Here is a 21,684-nt window from a genome sequence, read left to right on the forward strand (position 1 = left end):
TTTAGTAGAGACGGGGTTTCACCATGTTAGCCAGGATGGTCTCGATCTCCTGACCTCGTGATCCGCCCGTCTCGGCCTCCCAAAGTGCTGGGATTACAGGCTTGAGCCACCGCGCCTGGCCTTCTAATTCCTACTTCTGTGCTTCACATGGACAATTAATCATGGACAGTAATTGCAAGAACCATGTAGCTAGCACACGGGAAATAAAAACCCACACTGTAAGCCTATATTTCATTACTTTCTAAAGATTTTGTTAAGGCTAACTTGTAATAGACAACTACAATTATATTTGAGTTCTTGGCTAAATAGACTACCACCAGAACAGCACAGCTGAATGCCACTTGGTCCTTACACTCTGATGATTCTGGGAGGCCCAGGATCCGTATGAACTACAAAGGTTTTTGTTTTTTGTGTTTTTTTTTTTTGTTTTTTTGTTTTTTTTGAGACAGAGTCTTGCTCTTGTCGCCCAGGCTGGAGTGCAATGGCATGATCTCGGCTCACTGCAACCTCCGCCTCCCGGGTTCAAGTGATTCTCCTGCCTCAGCCTCCCGAGTAGCTGGGATTACAGGCACCTGCCACCATGCCCAGCCAGGTTTTCTTATATGTATAATCACAACACAATTCACTAACTCCCTCAGTATACACAGTCCACTCCTACTTCTCTCTTTTCTGACATCCACTTTTGCTCATGGGCTAATTTAGTGTGAAGAACATGTTTAATGTGATAGGTGGAAGTCTAAGACGTCCCCCAAGATTGCTAGCCTGATGTACATACCCTGTATAATCATCAGGACTGTGAATATGATAGGATATCACTCCTGTAATTAGATTACATTTTAGGTACAACTGATTTTTTTTTTTTTTTAAGACAAGGTCACTATGTTGCCAGGCTGGTCTTGAACTCCTGAGTTCCAGCAATCCTCCTGCCTCAGCCTCTCAAGTAGTGGGGACCACAGGCATACAGCACCATGCCTGGCTCAGGCACAACTGACTTTTAAGAAAGGGGAATTATCCAAGTGGGCCTGACCCAATCACATGCACCCTTTAAATCTAGAGGTCAGAGACACAAGGATTCGGGATGCCATTTCTGGCATGAAGGTAGATGGGGCCAAAAGGCAAGGATTAGAGGCAGCCTCTGGGTACTGAGAACAGTCCCCCAGTGACAGCCAGCAAAGAAATAGGAACCTCAGCCCTATAACTGCAAGGAACTGAATTTGGCAAACAATCTGAATGAGCCTGAGAGCAGATTTTCCCCCAGAGCCTCCAGGTAAGAACTCAGCCCAGCCTGACATTTTGATTTCAGCCTTGTGATATTCTGAGAACCCAGATACATAATCCATGCCAAACTTCTGACCAACAGAACTATGAGCTAATAAATGTGTTTTAAGCTGGTAAGTTTGGGGTGATGTTATAAGCAATAGGAAACTAATACATTAAGTAAATTGCTGAACTCTGGAATTTATCCAGCACTTTGCTGAAGGAAAAGGCTCTTGAGTCCTGATTTTTATTTCTGGTTTCCTAGAAAACTACAAGTATGATTTTGAGCAAACAAGTTTAATTATTCATGCTTCAGTTCCCCCATTTTCTAACCCCCCACACATACCTCTTATGACCACTGAGATCATAAATAAAATGGAGGGGTGAGAGATCATTCTGTAAAGGCAAATGTGCTGCAAGACTTCTTGTAAAATACATACCTGAAGATAGACTAGTGAATGCTTTACGCCAACAGTATGGCATAAGGAAAAATCTATTTGTTGTCTATAAATTATACACTTAGCCACAATTATTACACAAAAGTAACTAAAGGACTCACTCAAGCCAGGTTCTAAATATTTTATATGAGAACTCCCTTTTATTTCATGTCCTTTGTAGGGACATGGATGAAGCTGGAAACCATCATTCTGAGCAAACTATCAGAAGGACAGAAAACCAAACACCGCATGTTCTCACTCATAGGTGGAAACTGAGCAATGAGAACACCTGGACACAGGATGGGGAACATCACACACTGGGGCTTGTCGTGGGGTTGCAGGAGGGGGAGGGATAGCATTAGGAGATACACCTAATGTAAATGATGAGTTAACGGGTGCAGCAAACCAACATGGCACATGTATACATATGTAACAAACCTGCACCTTGTACACATGTACCCTAGAACTTAAAAGTATAATAAAAAATAAATAAATAAAAATAAAAAATAAAAATAAAATCTTAGACACACACACAAAAAAGAACTCCCTTTTTTTTGACATGAAGTATCACTCTGTCATCCAGGTTAATGTGCAGTGGTGTGATCTTGGCTCATTGCAACCTCTGCCTTCTAGGTTCAAGTGATCTCCAGCCTCAGCCTCCCAAGTAGCTGGGATTACAGGTGCACACCACTATACCTGGCTAACTTTTCTATTTTTTTTAGTAGAGAAAGGGTTTCACCATATTGGTCAGGCTGCTCTTGAACTCCTGACCTCAAGAGATCCACGCTCCTCGGCCTCCCAAAGTGTTGGGATGACAGGTGTGAGCCACCGCACCCGGACTATATTGGAACCTTCTTAACAGAACACTTGTTGTAAGTTTTTCTGTGAACCAGACTAATTGCATGAGGGTAAAATCATGTCTTATTCAAATGATGTAGCCCACATTTTAATAAATACATTTTAAAATTAGCATCAGTATAGGTTTAGGAGCATCATCCGAAACACAGTATATTTATTCTTTCATTACTCTACTCAAATTGAGAAAAGTAAGTTTCAAGTCAAGGTCTATGACAGCACACTATGATCGTTACGAATAGCTCAGTAAACCATTAGATCAAACTTTAAAGAGTAATGTCTTTCCTTATGAATGAGACCAAGGAACCTTGCTTGACTGAAGCCCACAGGACATATCTGTGAGTTGTCCTTGGAGAAAATATTTAATTATGGGATAGCATATCAACTAGGGGGTCTTCTACCTCCTTTGAAAAACAAGCCCACAATCATGACAAAGTCTACCTATGGGTAAAATGGGAAATAAGTATCACTACAGCCAAAAATAATTTCCTTTTATATCCTAATCTACCTACCCAGAAAGAACAGGTAAGGTAAGGCACATGTCACTTAGAATCATGCAGAACAGAGATAAGGGTCCAGCTCTGATTAATTTCTTTATTCAGGACTGACATAGCTCCTTAGGGTACTGAGGCAACAGAGGGCCATAATAGGGACTTGAATTCAATTACCATTGAGGCCTGATCTAGCTTTGCCACAAAATTTATCACATTTCCACTAAAGGAATGTAAAGTCAGGGTAAGCTTTTAAAAATCAACCACAGTTTCAGTCTTCCTATCTCTAGGGCTATGTTGTCTCAGAGGACTAGTATGAAGAATAAATAATAAAATGGATATAAAGCACTTTGTTTTGCAAAGTACTTTGTAAAAGTTAAATAATATATGATGGAACCACTGAAACTGGCTAGTTTCCCTTCTTCAATTCCCACTCCTTACACAGAAGTCAATTAGAACTAGGGAAAATGAAATAATGGACAACTTTAAATGCACAGAAGAACTTTCCCTTCCATTTTCAAGCAATGGCCCAAAGACAACAGCAATTGAACCAATATTTCATCTAGCATTTACAGAGAAACAAACTAGATTCTGACATCACCACTTACTGGTGCCTGCAGCCTACACAGGAGTTGGTAGAGTTGGAGTACCCACTTCAAAAAGAAAATAAAGGAAAGAAAAAGGGTATCTCAGAGGAAAGAAAGTCTAGAAGAGGGGCACAAAATGACCAGGCATTTAAAAATATGAACTATAAACCTAGAAAAGCTAAATGTCTTTAAGGGAAAGAAGGCTGAAGATTACCTAGCAGTCCCCAGAATGGAAATGATAGGCTCATGTTCTCCATGACCACTGAGAAAAAAGTGCTGAAGGATTAGGTAAGACTGTAGCAGCTCCTCTATTTGATTCATAGTGCCTCAGCAGCCCCACAGCTAAACTAAGCACTGGCGAGTTAAACTCATCAGTTTCACAACGTATATGTATATCAAAACATCATGTTGTATACCATAAATATAAACAATTTGTGTATCAATTATACCTCAGTAAAGCTGAGAAAACATAAAATAAATAAATAAATAAACTTGTTAGAATTCATACAACAGCCAACAAAGGAAACACAGAAGACAGTCCAAGATCTTTCATTCCTAATTAAAAGAGTTCTATCAATCTACCGCTGCCTTTCAAAATCAGCATCTTTTTCCTAACCCCACCCGGGAGCAATGAAAGATTCTAGGCAGTGGCCAATGTCAAGCATAAGTTAGAAATGCCATATAAAGAACAGTAGTAACTGTAGTCCATTCTGTATTTCAATAATTTGCTTATAAATTTTAAATAATTTACTTATAAATGTTAAGCAACTAACTTAATGCCCTGCACAACTGTCTAAAACTGTTGGTGAGTCTGCTTTCCAATAAACCTTATTTCCCAATTATAATTAAAATGAGGGGAAAACTATCTTAATATTAGAATTAGATCCTCTAACAGGTCCAAAGTATCACTTCTCTAATAGTCCAAGAAGGCAAGTATCTTGGGGAAAGGGAAAAAGTAACTTTCTGCCTACAGCTCAGCTCATCCTACAGCCCTGCAACTGGCAGCCCACATCCTAGGTAGTTGATAGCCCAGAGGGAAAGAGGAAAGGCCACGCTGGTTTCACTATTCCAGCACAGCAGAACAGGTAGAAACCAGGCTGAGGATGCTGCATTCCTCCAAGTCCATCCACACAAAGTGCTAGCCCTTGCACTATAAAGCACGCGTGGTTTGGGCAAACAATAGAGAAAGTGCTCAGAGTCTGGAAGTCCTACTTTCCTATCAAGTTATCACAAGGTATAGCAGGCACACCGGTATCTTCCGCTGTCCAGGAGGTGAAAGCCAGCATGCATAGTCTGTCATTTGGGGAGAGAACAGTAAGCAAAGCTTCCTTCCTTTCAAACATTCTATGGTTCCAATACAACTTTTGAATACATGTACAGGAAACAAAACATAATGTTAACCAATTTTTCCAAAATTTCAACATATTTCTCCAACTTCAAATACTGATACTTGCTCTTCCTTTCTTACGAGGCCTCTCCCTCTGCTGCCTGGGCTTAGAGAAGATTGTGATCGCTCCTTTAAAAAAAGAGGTGTTGTCCATTCATTTAGAAATAGTCAGTGACTCAGGAATGCTGTTTCCCAATCGCCGTAGCAACTGTCTTCTCCTCCCATGTTATGATGTGAGTAGCAGGACATCTACTCTTCCTGGAGGGTGGGCATGTGTGTGACACACCCAAGGCCTAGCAGACAGCAGGAAGTTTCTGCAACTGCTACCGCTTCTACATACAGGCACCAAGTATGAGGACACCCTGTTTTAAATCCCACTCCCAAAGTCCTTTCATTTCTAAACAATCTTTTTTCTATCCTTACACCACTCCTGAATATCCAGAAATAATCCTACCCCTACTGACAACCGCTTAACTAATCCAAAAATTATACTACTACTGAAAAAGCCAGACTTGATCCTATGAAACCATAGTAAATATTTTCTGGCCTGGTACACATCCAGAATAAGATTTTGAAAAAATCTTAGGGAGGAGGGGAGAAGAGCATGAAGATGAAATCTTATTATTTCTCTATCACCAGAAATATAAGCAAGCATTAAAATAAGGTTGTTCTGATACTTCTGGCAATTGTACTTGGGTTGAACTATGTTCTAACACAAACATACATAAAATTTCACACCAAAGTACTTAGGATCCAAAGAAACTTCCATGTATCATGTATTGTTCTCTTTGGTTCTAACCATCAAAAAAAACTAATTTCTGAAAAACAAAGTACAGGGCTGTTTTACTCTGTTTATATGCATTTGTATTTTCTTAGGAAAAAAACTATCACTTTTAGAATACACATACATTTCCATTTCAAATTAAGGTAGCAATTTTCAAAGATTAGAAAGCTGGAAAATTTTTATGACACTATTTTAAAAGCAAAAAACATTTGTAAACTATAAAGGCAATGTTGTAAAAATATTTGTGCATAGAGATAATGACTAAAATATACAAACACTATGTAACATAAAAATGAAAAATAGAAATTTGGGGTTCTTACATATTGTTTCAAAAATATATATGTTTTCAAAAAAAAGCACACATAAAAAATCATTAGCACATCATCTAAAAGCAAAACATCATCATCCAGTTCCTATATACAAAATGCCTATCAATATTTACTCTTCTCCAGTGGTATTTTGCTTAAGGAAACACTCTGACAAGGCACAGTTACAAAGTTTAGCAATGACAAAGAAATGTGAGAAAGAATATTGAAAAAAATATTAGTGGAGTCTAAAACTAAGTCATCTAATTATACGACTTTGAGCAATTAATACCACTAGGCCTCAGTGTCCTCCTCATTTCAAGAGGCTGGGTCAGATCATTTCTAGGGTCTCTTTCGACTTCTTAAAGACTGTACTTAGGTACTACTGCTCTTTTTGAGGGCAGCCCAATGCCTGCTGCTTGCCTGATAATACGTATCCTACAGTGGCTTCTCACCACTTCTTCTTGCGGTTTCCATCACAGGAAACAGACGTCACCCACAGACCTAGAACTAAGTAACGAACAGCACTGGCAGATGCAAAGAGCTGCTAACTAAGACCAACTCCCATCTTTTAAAAATACAAGAATCAAGAAAGAAATCACTAGAGACCTCTAAGCCTGACACACATCTTTCACAAAAACTAAGAAAACTAAAAATATCCCTCTAGGCCCCATGCAAGATGAAATAATTTTAGAATAGTCCAAAACTATTTTGCTTCTATGGCCAAATGAAGGAACTGAAGAAACTCTTATAGCTCTGGGTGGGAGTATATGTGCTTATGAAAAAAATGGTGCACTCCTACTGCCACTAGTACTTTTTGTGGATATCCAGACATATCCTGAGGACTTGAAAACTCTCCCTTGTTCTCTTCATTTAATATTTCTGTAGCCATTAAAGATCATATTAATAGATTCAAATAATACGGGAACTTAGCATTCACTTTAAATGTATGTTAACAATCCCTAAGGGCACTGAGTTAAATCCTGCTTTCATTTTTATTATTTATTTTGAGATAGAGTCTCGCTCTGTCGCCCAGGCTAGAGTATAATGGCGCAATCTCGACTCACCGCAACCTCCACCTCCGGGGTTCAAGCAATTCTCCTGCCTCCGCCTCCGGGGTAGCTGGGACTACAGGTGGGCACCACCACGCCTGGCTAATTTTTGTATTTTTAGTAGAGACTGGGTTTCACTATGTTGGCCAGGTTGGTCTCGAACTCCTGACCTTAGGTGATCTGCCCACCTCGGCCTCCCAAAGTGCCTGCTTTCATTTTTAATAATAAAAGTTGATAGCCTTACACTATATAAAATAATGTAGAGGTTTTTTTAATCCTACAGACATGTTATTTCATTAAACACAAGTCAAAACTGTATCTCTCTCCAGAGATAAATAATAATCTCTTCTCACCAGAGTTCTTCTGATCAGATACAGTTACATTAGTGATTCTCTCTGCCCCATAGTTACTTTGGTGAGAGAGAATTAATGTTTTCAAAACTGTCAATCTCCTATATTAGATCACAGAAAAGAGAGCCTTGAATATAATAAGATTCCCAAGGCTATCAAAAAAAAAAAAAAAAAGAAAGAAAGAAAGAAAGCAAACCTTAAGATGAGGGGAAAAAAAAAAAAAGATGCCCAAGGTTAACATTAAAACTAAAATATAAAATACATAAAGGATATTAACTAACATGAGCTAAATACTACCACTACTCTTAGAAACCTTACAATCTAAATGGGAGATAAGACCCCAGAATAAGATATAAACATATATTTTTGCATTCAAGAAAGACATAAGAATACTTCAAATAAGCATGCAATCAAAAGCTAAATTGTACTGTATTAGAGAACATTGAGAAGAAACAACAGGGCCCAAAGATAGACTCAGATTGTTTCCACAATGGCATTACCCATCTAAGCCCATAGTTTTCGTATATATCCTTGAGATCCAGCTGAAGAGTCATATCTTTTAAAATCTAGATTAATTTCTGAAAGTCTACAAAGATCGATGTATTAAAATTGATAAGGACTGAAAATCAAATAAACTTAACTTTTTAAACTCCATCTAAGTAGCGGAAATAACTTGCCGAAAACTGACCTTAACACTATTCATTCTTGGATATTCCAATTTACTTACTGTCATCACCACGTATCACATGGCCAAAAATGGACATCAACATGTATTACAACCTGTTACAAAACACTAATTTTCAATCCTGCTTTCTGCAGGTTTTTATAGAAAGGGAACCTAAAAGCCCTTACCAGGGATAAAATAATTTCTATGAAGTGGCTTTACCTTTCTTAAATGGTTCTACTGACCTGCATATAATTGCTATCATCAGGCCACTTCTATTTACTACAGTCACACATTCACACATAAGCCTTTGTTCTACTGCTCCCCATCTCATGAATCCTTTCCCTCTCTACTCTGCCAAATCTTGGATTTTATTCAAGACCCAGTCATATCCCCCATCTTCTAGGAAGCTAAGTAACACTGCCCGCAATTACATTCTGGGTCATTTACAGAATCTGGGGCATTAGCAGAGATGTTAGAAATGATTCACAATAACCCCCTAATTTTACAAGAGATAAAAAGACGAAGAAAAGTAAGATAACTTGCTTAGAGTTCACATGGTTAATTAGTGGTAAAGACACAACTAAGCAGCTACGTATGGAAAGAATAATTCAGAGGGGGTGGGAGATAAAGGTTCTATTTCTAGATGTAAATTTGGACAGATCGCTTGTCTATGTCGACATTTCTTAATCTATAAAGTAAAGGGGTTGATAGCTGGGCCTGGTGGCGTGCACTTGCAGTCCCAGCTACTCTGGAGTCTGAGGTGGGGGGACTGTTTGAGCCCAGGAGTTCCAGGCTGCAGTGGCCATGACTGCACCACTGCACTCCAGCCTGGGCAAGAGTAAGACTCTGACTCTTAAAAAACAAAAAAACAAAAGGAGCTGAATTAGATAATTCTTAGCATCCTTTTGACTCCAGCATTCTAAGATTTTGAAACTTAGGTCTTCTGTCACTCCAGTAGCCTTTCCACTTAATTCCCTCACTTCTATGAATTTCTACAGCATCTGAAGTCTAAGATCGTAGCCTTAGAGCTTTTCCTATCCCTCTTTTATAGGCATGGTTGAAATTACAATTTCTTAAAGAGCAAGAACTGAACCTGATAGGACACTCTCATGACTTCTTGGTCAGTCTTTGGATCTAGAGTAGATACGTGTGGACTCAGGAAATCAAGAGAAACTCTATTCCCTGCTCCTCACCACCAGTCACCAGAAACAAATCCCAGTTCCAGGTACTTGGACCTCTGTGCCAATGTCTTAATTATTAACCACTGGCAAATAACTGCCAGGTCTAAAGAACAAACTTCAGCAGTTCCCAGACTCAGAAGAGATTCTGGCTATTAGTCATTTGCAATCATTACAACAGTCAAATTTCAGGGGCACAAACAGAGGTCTTTAAGAATACCAAACGTCAAACCTAAAATATAAAAAGGATAACTATAGAGATGGTCCAGTAACAGCTTCCCCCTCCCTGTAACATTGTTACCACTACTTGTGGCTCTCAGCAATTTAAACAACTAAAACTCCTGACAGGTGATGCTGTTAGAGCTGTTCTACTTACAAAGGAGATAGATAGTTACATTAAAAAATAATAATTTAAGCATCATCCTAATAACTCATGAGCCAAGGGAAAGATAGGTTTTGCAAGTACTGTAAAAGCTATTTTTTCATGCCTATAATCTACTAAAAAATACAAAAAACTAGCCGGGCAAGGTGGCGGGCGCCTGTAGTCCCAGCTACTTGGGAGGCTGAGGCAGGAGAATGGCGTGAACCCGGGAGGCGGAGCTTGCAGTGAGCCGAGATCCGGCCACTGCACTCCAGCCTGGGCGACAGAGCGAGACTCCGTCTCAAAAAAAAAAAAAAAAAAAAAAAAAATGTTTAATTAAGATTCTTCCAATGGCTTCAAAGTCTAAATTACTAAATGCAAAAAAACAGGCATTTAGCCACTACCCTTTTTACATCTAAGCCTAGTACTTTTTTCCTGCCAGCTGAACTCTAGGAGAATCCAGTTCATTTTGATAGACTGCAGATGACCAAAGAACTCTAAGGGAATACCACCAAAATTTTCTAAGAAATTCCTAGCAGTGAATACTCTTACACTGCAGACACAAAAACCGGACACACATAAACTGTCAGTATAATGTAGTGAATAAGTCCATGAGTTTTGAATCAGCTAGACCTAGGTGTCAATCCTAGCTCTGTAACTAACTAGTTCAATGTCATCAAGCAGGCTGCTTGATCTGAGTTCCAGTTTCATTACCTATAAAATAGGAATAATAACAGTACCTATTTTTTAAGGTCAATGTAGAGATTAATGAGATAATAAATCTAAGGCTCTTTAGCACTGCACTAGGGATACAGTTAAGTATGCAACAAACACCTGCTTTTACTACTGCTACTGTTATTGTTGTTATTCCTTATCCTAGTCCAGAACGAATTAATTTTCCTTATCTATAAAGATGCTAAACATTCATTAATATTTATAAACAGGAAGACTGGCATTATACAATCTGTAGCATACTGAATACAGGAAAACAAAAGGTTGCTACCACCACCACCTAACAAGAAAAAAAATGCTTCCACGATAAATGAAATGAAAGTCCCGAAATCCTCAGAGTATCAGAAATGTTCTGTGTTGACCACAGGTGACAATTTATATCCCAAGGTGAATGTGTGGAACTCACATATGCACGATAGAAAAGAGGCAAATTTAAAAGCTAAATCTATACACGTTCTAGAAGAAAAGAGAGCAGCCGAGCACAGTGGCTCACATTTGTAATCTCAGCGCTTTGGGGGGCCAAGGCAGGAGGATCACTTGAGGCCAGGAGTTCCAGACCAGCCTGGGCAACATAGTGAGACCCCATTTCTTTCTTTTTTTTTTTTTCTGAGTTGAAGTCTCGTTCTGTCGCCCAAGCTGGTGTGCAACGGCATGATCTATGGCTCACTGCAACCTCAGTCTCCTGGGTTCAAGCAATTCTGCCTCAACCTCCCGAGTAGATGGGATTACAGGCACCTGCCACCACACCCAGCTAATTTTCATATTTTACTTCTTTGAGACAGTCTCACTCTGTCGCCAGGCTGGAGTGCAGTGGTGCGATCTTGGCTCATTGCAACCTCCACCTCCCGGGTTCAAGCTATTCTCCTGCCTCAGCCTCCTAAGTAGCTGGGATTACTGGCGCACACCACCACGCCCAGCTAATTTTTGTATTTTGAGTAGAGATGGGGTTTCACCATGTTGGCCAGGATGGTCTCGATCTCTTGACCTCGTGATCCGCCTACCTCGGCCTCCCAAAGTGCTGGGATTACAGGCATGAGTCACCGCACCCGGCCTAATTTTGTATTTTTAGTAGAAAACGGGGTTTCACCACATTGGACAGGCTGGTCTCTTGGCCAGGCTGGTCTCAAACTCCTGACCTTGTGATTCACCCACCTCAGCCTCCCAGAGTGCTTGGATTACAGGCGTGAGCCACCGTACCCTGCCTAGCGAGACCCCATTTCTACAAAAATAAAACAAAAAATATTAGGCCAGGTGCAGTGGCTCATGCCTTAATACCAGCACTTTGGGAGGCCAAGTTAGGAGGATCACTTGAGCCCAAGAGTTCAAGACCAGCCTGGGCAACATAGTGAAACCCCATCATTATAAATTAAAAAAATGAAAAATAAAAAAAATCAGTCAGGCATTGTGGTGCATGCCGGTAGTCCCAGATACTCCAGGAGACCGAGGCAATTGGATTGCTTGAGCCCAGGAAGTCGACACTGCAACTGAGTTGTCAGTGCACCACTGCACTCCAGATTGGGTGACAGAGTGAGACCCTGCCTCAAAAAAAGAAAAAAAGAAAAGAAAAAAATTAGCCAGGCATGGTGGTGCATGCCTACAGTCCCAGGTACTAGGGAGGCTGAGCCCAGGAGTTTCAAGGCTGCAGTGAGCTATGATTGTACCACTGCACTCCAGCCCAGGCAACAAAGTGAGATCCATTCTCTTTTAACAACAACAAAAAACAAAACAGGCCGGCACGGTGGCTCACACCTGTAATCCCAGCACTTTAGGAGGCGAGGCGGGCGGGTCAGGAGATTGAGACCATCCTGGCTAACACAGTGAAACTCCGTCTCTACTAAAAATACAAAACATTAGCTGGGCGTGGTGGTTGGCGCCTGTAGTCCTAGCTACTCAGGAGGCTGAGGCAGGAGAATGGCGTGAACCTGGGAGGCGGAGCTTGCAGTGAGCCGAGATTGTGCCACTGCACTCCAGCCTGGGTGACAGAGCGAGATTCCATCTCAAAAAAAAAAAAAGAGGAGAAAATCTTAGCGACCATAATTTTAGCAAAGATTTTTGAAGTATGACACACACAACAAAAATGAAAAAAAAATTGGACTCCATCAAAATAGTTTTTGGTTCTTCAAAATACACTGTTAAGAAAATAAAAAGACAGCCAGAAGTGGTGACACACGCCTGTAGTCCCAGCTACTTATGAGACTGAGGCAGGATTCCTTGAGCCCAGGAGATTAAGGCTGCAGTGCGCCATGACTGCACTACTGCATTCCAACTTGCAGGCAACTCAGTGAGACCACCATTTCAAAGACAAAATGAAAAACAGATAAAAGAAAGACAGACAAAAGAAAGACAAAAGACAGAAAGAGGGAGGGAGGGAGGAAGGGAGGGATGAAGAAAGGGAGGGAGGGAGGAAAAATCATGAGCAGATTCTTCAAGGAAGATACATTGATAGCAAATGGGCAAAATCTTGACCAGATTCTTTTTTTTTTTTTTTCTTTGAAACGGAGTCTTGCTCTGTCCCCCAGGTTGGAGTGCAGTGGCGTGATCTCGGCTCACTGCAAGCTCTGCCTCCCGGGTTCACGCCATTCTCCTGCCTCAGCCTCCTGAGTAGCTGGGACTACAGGTGCCCGCCACCGCGCCCGGCTAATTTTTTGTATTTTTAGTAGAGACGGGGTTTCATTGTGGTCTCGATCTCCTGACCTTGTGATCCGCCCGCCTCGGCCTCCCAAAGTGCTGGGATTACAGGCGTGAGCCACCGCGCCCAGGCGACCAGATTCTTAAGAAAGAGATATAAATAGCAAGTAAGGACAAGAAAAGATGTTCAACATCATTAGGGAATGACAAATTAAAGCAGACTGAGGCTGGGCACAGTGGTTCACGCCTGTAATCCCAGAACTTTGGGAGGCCAAGGCGGGTGGATGACCTGAGGTTAGGAGTTCAAGACCAGCCTGGCCAACATGATGAAACTCCATCTCTACTAAAAATACAAAAAGTAGCTGGGTGTGGTGGCAGCCTCCTGTAATCCCAGGTACTCAGGTGGCTGAGGCAGGAGAATCCCTTGAACCTGGGAGGCAGAGGCTCCAGTGAGCCGAGATTGTGCCACTGTACTCCAGCCAGAGCAACAAGAGTGAAACTCCATCTCAAAAAATAAAAAAATAAAATAAAAAATAAATAAGGTATACTGAGATATCACCACATACCCACTAGAATGGCTAAAATGTAAGACTGATCATAGAGTTGACAGGAAATTGGAACTTTTCTACATTGCTGGTGAGAACATAAAAATGATACAAATTTGGAAAACAGTTTGGCAATTTCTCAATTAAGCACAGATGTACCATATGACCCAGTCATTCCACTCATGGGTACTTACCCAAGAGAAATGAAGACATACGTCCAGCCGAAAAAGTTGTACGTGAATGTTCAGACAAAAACTGCACTCCCGAAACTGGGTACACCTCAAATGTCCATCAATAGGGTAAATGAATAAACAAATTGTGTAAATCCATACAATGTACTAGTACTCAGCAATATAAAGGAAAAAGCCATTGATCTATACAAGACCAAACATCACAATAAAAGAAGCCCCCAGCAAAGGGGTTCATACTGTATGATTCCATTTATATAAAATTCTAGAAAACACAAACTAATCTACAGTTACAGAAAGAAAGTCAGTGGTAATCTGGAGATGGGAGGACAAGGATGTGTGAGAGGGAAGGATAACAAAGGGGGAAGCAGGAAACTTGAAGGTGGCTGCTATATTCATTATCTTGACTACAGAAATGGTTTCATGAATAAATATGCAGTTTATTGTATTTTAATTATACATTGATATATATAAATATATCAATAATGCTGTAAAAATAGAGATGAAGGGTATCTTTTCTACTTGATCCTAAAGTTCTGACAGTGAAAATAAAACACAGACAGATCTAAGACGTAAGGCCAACTACCAACGTATGCTCTTTGGTTTTCTGTGACCTTCAGTATCAAAAATGGTTTATAAATCATCCTGTCTTGGGTCCTTACAGTATTTTAAATCTTAAAAGAAATTACAAATCCAAAGCCGTCACATGACACTACTCACAAGACAGGAAATGAGTTACAAAATCAGAACTCCAGAAAATTATACAGGACACCATAAACTCTACCTGTATTTGCCACCCTAACAAAATGCCCAGGTAGCTACTAAGGACCAGTCATAACCACCATCAAGGATGGAATTTTCCCATCTTCCATATGAGAATGTTTCCTTTAATTCAATTCTGTTATGCTAATTCTCATTTGCATTCCCTTATCTGCTCTATTCCCGCCTTGGAGGAAAGAAATTTAAACAAATATTTAAAGGGCAAATTGACTCTCCCTAACTGTTTACAGCGCCAAGCAATAGAGGGCGTGAGGGCCAATTTCTTTAATCTTTTTCCTTTCAGTCTCACAGCTTGTAGTAAATCTGTTCCTTTTACATAATCTCTTTCTACTATTCCAGCCATTCCCAAGATCCTGAAATTTAGTAAAGGAAATGCAGAATCCAAAATTTCTGCTCCTCCTCCACCATTTGTTTATCCAGTTTCCACCTCTTAGCCCCTTGATGTTTCCAACCTACAACTGCAAGAAGTGACTGTTGCACTGAGTGGGTGTTTGGACTTGATGACATTTAAAGTTCCTTCCAACTCTGAAGTTTTAAGGGTACCATTCATAGTAAGATTTAATAATGGATGGAAGTAAGAATTTCAAAGTTGAAAGAACAATGAGAGTTATCTTGTAATCATTGGTAAAATTCATTAAAATATTGGTCTATTTCTCTTTTCCTTCAGTAGTTCTTTTACTTTCTTAAAAAGGGTTTCTGGATCCTAAGAAATTTGTAAAAAAAAAAAAAAAAAGGAAACATAAAGGAGAAAATACAGTAAAATATGTTCATGGTAATTAAAGTATTCTTTACTTTACAATTTTTAGCAGAAAGGTTTTAAGAAATTTTAGTATCAATAGCTTCTGACTGCCCCTAATTCCCCAAAGGCCTGGCTATTCATAGGGCTCAAATCAGCCACCACAGAAGTAGGAAAGGAATAAAAACAGAGGGAGGAGGTGACAGGCAGTCAGGCAAGGGGAGAGTGTGGCTTTGCCTCACCTAACCCCAAGGAGGGGCAAACATCCAATGTTTTGCTGGTAGCACAAAATGAATTTTTTGCCTACTGCTTTCAAACAAAGGTCATTGAGAAAAGGAGGCTCAACGAAAAAAGAAAACCACTTAAGTAATACAAAGTTTGCTTCAAAATGGGGATGATTTTTGTAGCCATGAATAATTTCAGCTACTGAGACATAAAAAGGGATATATAAACCTGCATATACAAACTCTTTGCTTCTCTATAACATCTAGTATTTATCAATAAAAATTATTTTAACCTGTTCTTCTAAATCATATGTGACATGTAACTTACCTTTTAAATCTCTATTACATTTCACAGAAGATAGATAACACTTCCCAAGACTAACCTGGCAATACATTTATAAAATACCAAGGGCCTTGGGGAATAACAAAAGGTTATTCTATGACACATGAAATAAAATTATTCTGACCCATGCACCCATCAACAAAATTAAATTATGTCTCACTATTTTCTTAGCTTTCATAATAAACACAATTTACCGGTCATAAAATTTTCAGCTCTTTTTAAAACAATTTACCACCTCTCCCAAGGCAGAGATTTTAATTCCAAGGCAGTCCCTCACTTTCGCCTCCCGTGAGGGAGAATTTTCTTTGAGAAAGTACAGGTAACCACACCAAGTAGACTCATGATCTGTCCTTAAGACAAGGCAGGAAGAATGGCAGAAATTTTTAAGCTATCATTCTGTCATTTCAAACATCTCAGTAACATTCCTGTAGGCTCCCCTCCCTCTTTCCAAACTAAATAATCCTTGCGTTTATAATCTGTTTAAAAAAAAAAAAAAAAGTGTACAAAGTTCTCTGTATATTTTTCAGTTTTCTGCAAACTTTTGCAAAGCTCTCTGTATATTTTTCAGTTTTCTGCAAACTTTTGGATTAAAGTTCATGTTTTAAGAGGATATAAGCAGAAATCTGCATGAACAACTCCACTTCTTTCATATTCTGTTTCCTAATATCTGCTTAAAATTCTGCCTGGCATCCTTTACCTTTCATTTCTCTCCTTTTGGACAGGAGTCTACAACTAAACATTTATACTCTATTACTTTGCATTTAGAAGACTGCGTGACTGCAACATGACCAAAACTCAATATAGGCATCCAAAATTAAACAAATTTTAATAATTGTAATAACATTAATTTTAATAATAGTAAAAATTATTCTCTCAGCTAGGCGAGGTGGCTCACACCTGTAATCCCAGCACTTTGGGAGGCCAAGGCTGGAGAATCACGAGGTCAGGAACTCGAGACCAGCCCGGCCAACATGGTGAAACCCTGTCTCTACTAAAAATACAAAAATTAGCCCGGTGTGGTGGCGCGCACCTGTAATCCCAGCTACTTGGAAGGTTGAGGCAGGAGAATCGCTTGAACCCGGGAGGTGGAGGTTGCAGTGAGCCGAGATGGCACCACTGCACTGCAGCCTTGGACAGAGCAAGACTCCGTCTCAGAAAAAAAAAAAATTATCTCTAATCCCACACCAAAATTAATGTTTTACAAAGTTATGCTCCTAGTTAAATCAGGAAGCAATATTCTCTCTTAGAATGTATCACTTTCCCGATTATATGAGAATGCATGCAAAGTCTATTAAATGCAGGCATACTCTGCAGTCTCCTAACATCCTGGTTCTACTTACTCCCCTTATGTACATTTTGGAAATCAGTCTATTTGACACCCACATTCATCACTGCTGAAAAGTCAGAAAACCCTCTGTTCACCTAGAATTTTTATTTTCCTTCACCTTAAGGACTTGTGAAAGGAAATGGAATAATGCTGGAGAAGCAGTATGCTCATGGCCCGGGAGAAGACAGACTCATGAAGAACCCAGGGGTAATACCAGGCAGCCTGGCTTCAGCCACTCACTGTCAGCACCCCTAACAATCATGTGTTTTTAAAAGATGATGCCCAACCACTTTTAAACTGAGACTCCATCTCCTTTCCACACAAGATGCCTCAGAGGGTAAGAGCAGATCTTAGACAATTTGTGAGCTCTGTGTTCTCATCAGTTAATCCGTATTTAGAACCTGCATAAGCCAGGAAAGGTACGTAGCAGCTAAAGGAATTATAATCCCTCAAATGCAAACAACCTTCGGTCACACTTAGTCCAAACCAGTGCAGTTTTATAAAGTACATTCTTAATGGAGCTCCAGAGGACACATACTTTAGAAAAGGTGGAGGCGGTGAAAGAGCTTTGAGTTCAGTTTTAGCCTATAGTTCAAGAAAACTAAGCCACGGGTATCAAAAGCACACCAGCAATCTCGCCCACTCCACCCACCCACATATACATACAGAGACACAAAGAGAAGTGGATTGCAATGCTCCTCCTCATCTCTCATTTCCACAGAGTTCTCAGAAAAAGAGCAAGAGGAAGAAAGAATATTCTGATGCCTTGAGATAGGTTACATTTAGCAATAAAAGGGTTAAGCAGCACTACTTTCCTAGAAACCTTCCAATTCCCTAGCTACTAATGCAATTTTCCTAATTACCTGAGCTATCTAGTCTTAAAAATTCAGCAGATTAAGGGTTAAGACTAACACCGCAGAAAGAAAAGAGAACTTGGTTCAGCCCCACCCTCTTTAAAGCAAATACCAACAACCCTGAGCCAAATCCACTAAACATATAGAAGACTTCATGGACATTCCAAAAGACAGGTGAAAAGGGGTTGAGCTTCCTCAGGTTTCTCACCTTACAGCACCACACACATAGTAGACTTCTCAAATTTGTGAAATAAACAATTGTTAGATAAAATAGGGTACATATAAAATTATACTCAAGACTTGAAAACAAGTCACAGAGGTCACCACAAGTCAACAGTAATAGCTGGAATTCGGGTGAGGAAGGTCAAACAGTACTCATGGAAACAAAATCAAAACAAAAACATATAGAAATAGAAGGAATATGAGCCCTAGAACTTAAGTTTTGGAAGGAAAGCTAATGGCGGGGAGGGGTCAATCCTTATCCTAAAGAAAGATACAAAAATGCTGCTTTAGTCACCAAAGGAGGAGCAGGTGTCAATACTCTTAACCTTATATTTCTAGGGGGAAAAAAAAGATGTTCACCAGATAAAAACAGGTGGTTACTGACATCTCGGATATCACTGGAAAGGGCAGTCCAGGAGCACTTGGTCTTGCTAGAATAGAAATAGGAAGAGATGAGTCACTATTTTAATTCTATTTAGAATTAAACACCTAACCCTTCAGGGTTAACATCTCAACCCTCTAGTCATAAAACAACATTTTCTTCCTGTTTCCATTGCTTTATCACTTTTCTTCCCAAATTTATGGAGCTGGGTCAAAATGTTGGGAGGTGGGACTAAGAGAAAGAGGTAAGAGTTACAAGCCATTTGTTTAGTAGAAAGATACACTAGGCTAAGGGCATAAATACCTGGAAGACAAAAGAGCTACAGTTATAACTAGCTATTATAATGAGCATCAATATTCAAGACTCTTCCTCTCCCGGACAGTGCCACATATCTTACAAAGCTTTTATAGCAAAAAGCAACCAAACGGCTCCCTGGAGAGAGGCCATGGTGCGGACAAAAGGTAATGAAATATGATAGGGTTACACGTATATTAATATTCCTTCAGACTCGGATTGAAAGTAACTGGCATTTGAGGAAAGGTTACTCTTCTACAGGCACGCAAAGGGAAGCCAGTAGACGCCTTGGGGCACAAGAGGCAGTAGAAAAGGTTATCACGGGAAATGTAAAAAAAAACAATTCAATTACAAACTTCTTGAACTCGCAGTCCAACTTTCTTCCCACAGGAGAGATTTACCACCATCCTACGTCAAGAAGGGCATAATCATGAGAGTTCTAATCCTCTGAAAAGTGATGAGCAACAGGGAAGAGAGGTTCTCTGGATACAGAAATACTGGTAAGCAAATAAACGTCATGCCCCAGTGACCATAGGACCTGGGCAGGAACCCATGCCTGTAATCGCAAGGACAAATGTCCAAAGAAGGAGGGAGGTAGGGCTCAAGTCAGGTAACATTCCTGAGGGGAAGGATTATCAGGTGACACCCGGCGGAGGGCCCAGGGGACTGGGCGGGAGGAAAGTTAGCAGGTAAAAAGGATCAATCATGGAGAAGGAAGTGACCTTTAGGAGAAGGAAATACGAGAATACCAAAAAAGTGGTAAGGGTAAGAAGAGAAAATGGACCCAGAAGAGGGGACCAAAAAAGAGGAGGCGTGTTCGGGTACTGGAGGAAGAAGAAAGGAAGTGAGGCTGAGAGGGGAGAGATGGGGCTGAGAGACGGCCGGGGATATGCGGGCAGGAGGGCAAAATGTGCGGGCTAGGGAGCGAGGGAAGCCCCGAGGTGGCCGGGGTAAGAGCCGGGTGGGACTCCGGGGCTTCCCGAGGTCCCGAAGGGGAGGATGTCGGGCTGCAGAGCCGCGGACAGAGCGAAACGAGGAAGGGAGGCGCGGGGGCGGCTCCCCAGAGCCAGGCAGGCGCGCCCCTGGGGCCGGCTGCAGGGGTCCAGAGGGCGCTTACGGGGCCAGGCAGGAGCCGGATGGGAGGGACACTCACAAATTTCTTAGATTTGCCGCCGTCGCCGCCCGCCGATGGCAGCTCATCTGGGCTCCGGCCCTTTTTCTTGTCCCGGGTCCCGCGGCCGGGCCCCAGGCCCCCGCCGGGAGGCTCCATTCCCGGTTCACGCTGGCCGGCAACCCCGCGCCTACGCCGCTCCCGCCCGGCAGCTCCGCGACCGCCGCCGCCCAGCCGCTCTTTAGCCAGCAGCTCTTTAGCCAGCCGCCGCGCCCCGCCTTATTAGCATGCCGGGCTGCGCGCGCCTCATGAATATACAACGACGACGCCTCACTCCCGCCCGCCTGCCCCACTTCCGCCCGGACCCGCAGCCCCTACCAATGGGGGAAGGGAGAGGGGCGGAGGGAAGCCGCGGAAGCGCGCTACCTGCCCGGCGGACCTAACCATTCGGACCCACGTGGGGGGGGGTGGCGAGTGGGCGGTGCAGCTCTCCGCGGCCGCGCCGGGGAGCACCGCCCCCTGGCGGTTGGAGCAGCGCAGGCGTCTGGCTCCCACGCAGCGCCCACATGGCTGTAGCCTGACAGCCTGGACCCTCTCATACCCCAGACCAAAAACTGCATGAGACCATTATCCTGGCAGAAAATTAGTGCCAGGTTTTTCAAGAGAATGCAGTTTTTAATGTGTGCAATACCCATGGAACACATGAAAATTGTTATAAAAGTGATAGCCACCATGTTTTGAAAGCAAGGTACCAAGAACAGAGCTCCGTCCAGGGTAAGCACTAGGCTAAACCAGACTCGCTCTGGAGTTTAATTTCCTAGTCTGAATTCCAGGTTAGATACCATCTAATTGTTTCTAATCAGGACAAACTAATTATTGCCAATATGTGCCTAAACAGCAATAACAGTTACCACTTAACCATGCCCTTTGCTCTCTGCCAGGCACTATGCAAAGCACTCTACATGTATTTTTCTAAGTCCCCACAGTCCCATGTGATAGATTCTGCTAGCCTCACCATTTTATAAATAGTAAATTTGGACTTTCTGAGAGTTGAAGTGACTTGCCCAAGAAGGCATAATTGATATATAAAATTTAAACCCAGCTTAGTCTGATTTGCTGCCAAACCCTATGTTTAACCAGGATTCCCCACTGACATAAACCAAACATAAGTGAAAAGAATGAGTATTCTCCAACAGTATATTCTTTGTTCTTCTAGCATGACTTTCTCTCTGAGCAATTTCATCCATTCTCCCAGCTACATCTGTCCCTTGTGTGAGTTACGTGGCTACCAGTCGGCCTTCACAATATGGACTGAATCATCTTAACCACAGCTAGCAAGATTTCAAGTGTAAGTTCCCGAAGAGTAGAGTCAGTGACTTACTTACGCTAGAGCCCCAGTGCCTAGTCAAGGGCCTGAGATATACCAGGGACTCTGCCAAGCTGGCTGGCTCCTAAATTTGGCATTCATCTCTCTTGGTCCAGACCTTCTAACAGTGACCTGATAGAATGTTACATAGAGCTGTCCCTCCCATACTTCAAACCTGACTTAGTGCTGAGCTTTCCAGACTTTTTGTCCAAAAAGTCCAAAAGCTACTTTCTAAGCTAGT

At 41.4% G+C, this 21,684-nt stretch overlaps 1 protein-coding gene across 3 annotated transcripts in view; it reads right to left on the reverse strand.

The window, feature by feature from the left end:
• The window catches only part of DIAPH1 (diaphanous related formin 1), a 106,470-nt gene extending 86,079 nt beyond the window's left edge, over positions 1 to 20,391 (reverse strand). For 2 of the 3 annotated variants that reach the window (XM_025388470.1, XM_025388469.1), the window contains exon 1: positions 20,120 to 20,391. In XM_025388470.1, coding sequence (XP_025244255.1) covers positions 20,120 to 20,236 — 117 coding nt within the window. In that variant the 5' untranslated portion in view covers positions 20,237 to 20,391. The remainder of the gene's footprint in view (positions 1 to 20,119) is intronic. The other variant, XM_025388471.1, reaches the window with a different exon arrangement.
• Positions 20,392 to 21,684: the final 1,293 nt, after the last annotated feature.

The sequence above is a fragment of the Theropithecus gelada genome, chromosome 6 (genome assembly GCF_003255815.1).
Source record: "Theropithecus gelada isolate Dixy chromosome 6, Tgel_1.0, whole genome shotgun sequence".
NCBI lineage: Eukaryota > Metazoa > Chordata > Mammalia > Primates > Cercopithecidae > Theropithecus > Theropithecus gelada.